The 6941-nt window shown below is 32.3% G+C and overlaps 1 protein-coding gene across 5 annotated transcripts in view; it reads left to right on the forward strand.

The window, feature by feature from the left end:
* Positions 1-6449, forward strand: part of LOC123561286 (TRAF3-interacting protein 1-like) — a 36201-nt gene extending 29752 nt beyond the window's left edge. For all 5 annotated transcript variants that reach the window (XM_053553368.1, XM_045353539.2, XM_053553370.1 and 2 more), the window contains one exon: positions 354-6449. In XM_053553368.1, the coding sequence (XP_053409343.1) occupies positions 354-510 (157 nt within the window). In that variant the 3' untranslated portion in view covers positions 511-6449. The remainder of the gene's footprint in view (positions 1-353) is intronic.
* Positions 6450-6941: the final 492 nt, after the last annotated feature.

Here is a 6941-nt window from a genome sequence, read left to right on the forward strand (position 1 = left end):
TCAGACCTGTATTAAGCAACAAGTCAAGGGAGCAACACAGTCTGGCTGCTTTAGGCATGCAGCTAAAGACAAAAGAAAGTCACCTTGTGAAGTAAGCTGCAAGGCTGTTTAAGGCAAGTGGGTGCTCGTTAAATGTGGCCACTCAGACAGGTTCCACTGTAATCAGTTAAAAACCTATCTCAATATAAAACAATGACATTGAACGATTTCAAGATTATACTGAATTTGAAACAACCATTCGGATGGTAACATTGTTAGACTGGTCTCTAACCTTGCAACCAGTACTTCACTTATTTAGCTAATTAAGGAAAGATCAGTCTGTGGAATATCAGTTTTCATTTATATATTTTCAGTATAACAGAGAGAGCAGTTGAACCATTGAGGGTACAGTTATCTGAGGTAGACCAGGCCATAAAGGATCAGTTAGATCTAATTGGTGCTGTTAAATCAAACATCATCAGAAACGACCAGAAAATTGAGAAAATGTTACGGACAATAGCAAAGTCATGAAATCCTTCTATCTTAGTGTTAAACTGTAAAGCTTATGCATTTCTTACTGTTGGAATATCTTCAATCATTCATCTTAAAAAAAAGAAGGGTTTTGTAGCTCTTTTGAAAACATGCCACAAGAGGGGTCTAACCTTTCAAGGGAGCCTACTCTGAATGTTCAACACTTATAGCAGTTTAATAAAGCAGTTGACTGTTTGAAAATTGCAATCTTAACGAGAGAACAGTGGAATATGTTTTTGTAGTATTTAATTTTGCAGGAAAATAATATATTAACTATTTGTAAATCTATGGTAGGAAATGCTTCGCTATGGGGCTGCATAAATTAAGTTACATAAATTGGCAACCATTTGCTATATAAAAATGCTAGTTTTGAATTCTTTCAGCATGATAACTAATAGCTTTAAAATCAATGATCTGGTTTTTCCCTTGGGTTTTTGCTTTAATTGGGTGATAACCTTTCTCAGACATATTAAAGTAGAATTAAGTTTAAACAGTATTTCTCAAATCAAATGCTGAAATGCAGCAAGTTATTTATGTAAAGTGACATTTGAAGAAAAAAGAAATTATGCGCCCTTTATATAGCAATTTGGAACAGAAAATGCAGAAAGCAGTTAAGGATTGGAGTTCAAGAGCTGAGAAGCTGCTGAAGTGTAAGAAAGAGTGACAAGGAATGTATCTTTAAGATATTGTTTATTTTATGGTCAGGCTTGCACTTTTTACATCTTTATTATGGAACCTGAACTCCGATCTCTATATATAAACAATTACAGTGCACTCGCACTGAGGCAAGTATAAGGAAGGTAGTATGTAGGAAAAATTTTATTGTCTTTTAAGTTTTTGCTTTTCCAAGTTCATTATTCAGTTTAATATTCATTATTATCTTACAAATTCAATCTTCCTTTCTGTGATTTGTAAAAAGTGGTAAATGTTAGAGGTCTCAAAATATCAGATTGTCATAGTCTCACCCTTGAGACAGAGCATTCTGAACATAAAACAGTGTGAAATTATCTTATCTTACATCACTTGTCCTAGACCAGTCACTCTTATATTTAATTTAACTTCATTTTTAGATAGTTTGACTGGATTATTTATGCTTTGTTGATGCTAAAGTTAGTTCAATCTATCATACACTGTCTCTTAGCCATCTTGTTTAGAAAAAAAACATCTACTGGTAGACTTGGTGACATCAGAACGGGCTGGTTATATGTTTCCAGTGATGGATAATTAGTTACATAAAATGGTCAAAATAGTGAGAAAATAAAGCATCCCCACCAGTTAAATTGTGGTAATTAAAAAATGTGTCAAAAAACTTCATAGAACCTAGTTTGAGATTCCCTTATTCACAAGTAAAGGGATAGTAGATTCATTTTATCCAAGATTTTCATCTTCTTTCCTGTAAAATTTTCATTTTCAAAAGTGAGAAGAAACTTTTTATTGCTTATGTGTAATGTTGTGTTACAAATACATATCAGTTGTTTCCATTGATATTTTGCATTTCAAGATAAGATTTAGCATAGACTATGTTTACTACTGGAAATTTTATAATGAAGGTTGTTTAATTGAAATGTTCCATGTTTTAGCATTGGCTGTGATGAAACATTGATACATATCATGGAATATGTTACATTAGTCAGTAGTTCAGGGCCTTTGTTTCACTTTCAGGAGCACACCTTGAAATTTATGTCAATTTCTAGCTTACCTGAGCACAAGGTGAGCTGTTGTGATTGCCCTATGTCTGTGTTGTCAATATTTGATTGTTAACACTCTAGAAGTCACAGTTTTGGCCCAGTCTTAATAAGACATGATCAGAATATTACCTACAATAAAAATCTAGGACAGAAATGTTTTTGAGTCATCTAGGGTCCATGAAATCTAGTATGAATAAGTTCACAAAAATGGTCCAATAGTGACCCTGTAATAATATAAATTTGTAAGAATAATCCATTTTGTCAAAACTTGGCCATTTGTGACTCTCTACCAAAATTGTTCCAGCAATCTGTGAAACTTGGATATTAGCAAGTTAGGGCCATCATGACCTCATGTTTTTGAATTTGAAGATTAGAAGATACTGTTATTTATTATTTTAGTGGCTAAAAGTAGTGAGTTAGTATAGAAATTTGTTATCTGTGGAATGTGGAGAAAGAAGGCTGTCTGTACTGTGCTAGTCACAATTTTATGATATATGAATTAATGTTGTACGTGTATCATTCTTATAAAATGTCAGCTTGATTGATACTGATTTATAAAGTTTGATAGTTAGTTGAGGATGCTACCTGTTTTAACAATGTTGGTATTTTCTTGTACATTTGGAGGCATGCCCCTTTAAAAAGTTTATGATCGGGCAAGGAATGGAGTTATGCTGACAAAAAATTAATGCATGTTATGAACCATTTATTCTATTAATATTACTATTAAATGCTGTTATGAAAGTATTGCAAAATGCTGTATATTTCACTGAACGTATGAATTTAGTAATGTATGCTTAATATGCATTGAACTTACTACTGTACAGTAAACAATACATGACATTTTGTACAGAGGTTAAGAAAACAACACTGCACAGTGATTTTGAATTCATTTTGAATGAGCTTTAAACTCTTCTCTTAATACCATTGGTACTTTCATTTGAAAAGTATTAGTTATATTATGCATCATATTATATTTGTATTATCCTCACTCACACACATACGTATATACACACACACACAAGGCGTTTTGTGTTCAGATCATGCCCTGTCTCATATATTGTGCTATCATTATGTTTATAAATGGCGAATTCAACCTAATCAGGGAAAAAATGTTCCTGAGGTAAAATGGTAATATAACAAAAATCAACAGATATTTAATGAGGAGAAAATACTGTTTAATCATCATGTAATAACATCAGTTTAAGAAAACTGTGTTTACTAGCAGTGTTCAAATGATAGCATGTGGAATTCAGTTAAAAATTACAACCCTCTTGCCCATTGATTGTAATTCTGATTGTAATTACTACAGTTGATGAATAAATGATATTAGTTTAGAACTGAAATAATCCTCGTGCATATAAGATTTAGAAACATGTATGAGGTACATTCTTTACTTGATTTAGTTGAGTTGTTTCAGTGTATGACTACCTGGATACACGATATATGAAGTAAGGGAAGGTACACAACTCTTTATGGCTTCTCTTGAATGCAGTTATAGGTGTTAAAGAGTTATCTCTCATGGACCAGTGATTTGTTTTCAAATATCCGAAATAATATTAAGAAATATAATACTTTGTCAATTTTGTTGTGGGGTGGGAGTTTGAGATATTTTAGGAGAGAAAATTCAGAATTTTAAAACTTGAAGGAATAATGCTACTGCTATTTAGACATTGTCTTGAACACAGCTTCCTGAAATCTTGATACATTTATTCTGAATGTTTGTTGTAAACAGTGTAAAGTGGTAACTACACTCAGGCACATAGAATGGTAGAGAATCTCATTCTGATTTTATGCTCAACATGTACTATATTTTTCTAATTTTGATTTTTACATGTAAATTTTGGACTGTCCCCTTGAAATGAAAATGAATGAATTCCATTATAATGCAGGATACTCATGACAAAGGCATAATTACTTCTTTATCCTGCCATATTTTAGACAATATGATAAATGTGGCTTGATATGTGACAGTATCTCAGAAATAATTCAGTATCTACCACTCAGTTTTATTTTAGATGATACTTGCATGTTTATAACAAGTAAAACATTCAGGTCCATCGTTTATATGACTGAAAAATTGTTGAAAAAGACGTTAAACCCAAACACACACACACAAAACATTCAGGTGTATTTTGTTAGTTTTTAAAAATGGATAGAAGCTTTAAATTGATTAAAATGATGTTATAACATAAATGGATTTTGATAAAATTTCAGTATGTGATTGACAACTTATTTTTTTTAAATGTACAAGAAATGTCATAAACTTGTACTAGTTGTAGTATGAAGGATATTGCAAAAAAATATTGAGGGGGTGTAAGAAATTTTGGTTAGTTATTTGAAAGGGCACTGGTATCAAGTGGACACATTTTGAATGTTTATCATTCAATTATTTTTTCCTAAGTAAAAAAACAATGCTGTCAATAAAGGATTTTATTTTTAGCTCACCTGTCACATAGTGACAAGGTGAGCTTTTGTGATCACCCTTCGTCCGTCATCCGTCGTGCGTCCGTGCATGCGTCAACAATTTCATGTCTGCACGATAGTGGTTTCATTTATGATTTTATTTTAACCAAACTTGCACACAACTTGTATCACCATGAGATCACGTTTCCTTTCTTGAACTAGCCAGATCCCGTTATGGGTTCCAGAGTTATGGCCCCTGAAAGGGCCAAAATTAGCTATTTTGACCTTGTCTGCACAATAGCAGCTTTATTTATGATTTGTTTTTTACCAAACTTGCACACAACTTGTATCACCATAAGATCTCGGTTCCTTTCTTGAACTGGCCAGATCCCATGATGGGTTCCAGAGTTATGGCCCCTGATAGGGCCAAAATAAGCTATTTTGACCTTGTCTGCACAAAAGCAGCTTCATTTATGATTTGAATTTAATCAAACTTGCACAAAACTTGTGTCACCATAATATCTCGATTCTTTTCTTGAACCAGCCAGATCCCATAATGGGTTTAAGAGTTATGGCCCCTGAAAGGGCCAAAATTAGCCATTTTGACCTTGTCTGCACAATAGCAGCTTCATTTATGATTTGATTTTATCCAAACTTGCACACAACTTGTATCACCACAAGATCTTACTTCCTTTCTTCAACTGGCCAGATTCCATCATGGGTTCCAGAGTTATGGCCCCTTAAAGGTCCAGAATTGGCTATTTTGGCTTTTGCAGCCATATAGAGACTTCATTTATGGTTTTATTTGATACAATCTTCCAAAATATCTTCAACAACAATAAATCTTGGATTCCATGACAAATCAGATCCAATCATAGGTTCCAGTTATTTTATATCTGATTACCTCCCCTGATTGTAATCAAAATGGATTTATATAAGTAAGTACTTACAGGACTTATTTGAAATTTCATTATTGTTATTAGTTGGACTGAGACAATCAGGGTAGATAACTATGGACTGATTTTATGTCAAATTACCTCCCTTTATTTCAAATTAAAATTGTTATATCTCCATAACTAATGAAGATACTGATCTGAAATTTCATTTATGTCAACAGATTTATTTGGTAGATCCTTCTTTTGTCCATATACAATATTTTTTTTTATTACTTCCCTTTTAGGTTACTATAAATAACTTATTTTTAGTAACTTTTTTATGATTGGCCATAGGGAAAACACAAGACCAGTTGTCTGTGGTACAACATGGATGGTACTTCCAATTTTTAGGTGTATTTTAACATATCTATACCTTGTAAGATTTTTTTTTTTTTGGTTAAATTTCTTCCCTTTGTTGTTCCTGTCCTTTGGACTTAGATATTTTTTCTGAGGACCTTCTTGTCCTCAAGTGCAGTGATAACAGGTGAGCGATATAGGGCCATCATGGCCCTCTTGTATAATATATTTGATATAATCTTATTTGATGTTGTTGTTATACATGCCACTTGATTATAAGATAGTGACTAAGTGTATTTGTAGCCCAAACATTTAGAAAACAGATGTTTCTATTATTGTATATAACTGGTGCATTCCATATTTTTTGAAAGAAGTATATCAATTCTGTTCTCCATAGTTTTTTTTGTCCTGCATTTATTTGTAAAAGCAGTTTTGATCAACAGTAGTGTATAAATAGGTGAGTCCAGTATTACCGGTATGTGCTAGTGAAATACCATGTAACTTTAAAGGCTTCATAGAACAATTAACATCATATTTTATGGACAAAATTTTAGACTGTTTGCCAACATATGCTATAGAATTGTTATTTGGCATATGTGAAAAAAAAAGACACAAAGCAAATATTTGAAAACTGTTTTCCAGAAGTTCATAAAATATAAAAAAAATCTTAAAAGAAACACCAGTGTATTTCACAAAATAGAGGTTTATCTGGAGTTGAAATGTAAATACCATTAGTTATGTCTTTAAAATCAGATATATTTGTCAGGCTTAAAGTTCACTGTATTTGACATTGGAATTAATTAGCATGATATAATATTGGCGATACTGTTAAACATATAAGACTATTTATAACAGTGTCACCACTTTTACAAGACTTGGTTTCTATTTTCCCCGAAGATGGGGCAGTAAGCAAATAAAGAGAAAATTAAAATCCCTCGCAGAAACTTACAATTTTAGTTTGACATTTTTTTTGCAAGATAGCCATTTTCTGAATGTAATGACTTGCAATTATTTGTTTGCTATTTGTTGTATATGTACGATTGTTAGAATTATTATACATGTAGCTCACGATTCCGTCCAAATCTGGTAGTTGCCTGCTAGAGAAATT

This window comes from Mercenaria mercenaria, chromosome 10 (genome assembly GCF_021730395.1).
Source record: "Mercenaria mercenaria strain notata chromosome 10, MADL_Memer_1, whole genome shotgun sequence".
Classification (NCBI taxonomy): Eukaryota; Metazoa; Mollusca; class Bivalvia; order Venerida; family Veneridae; genus Mercenaria; species Mercenaria mercenaria.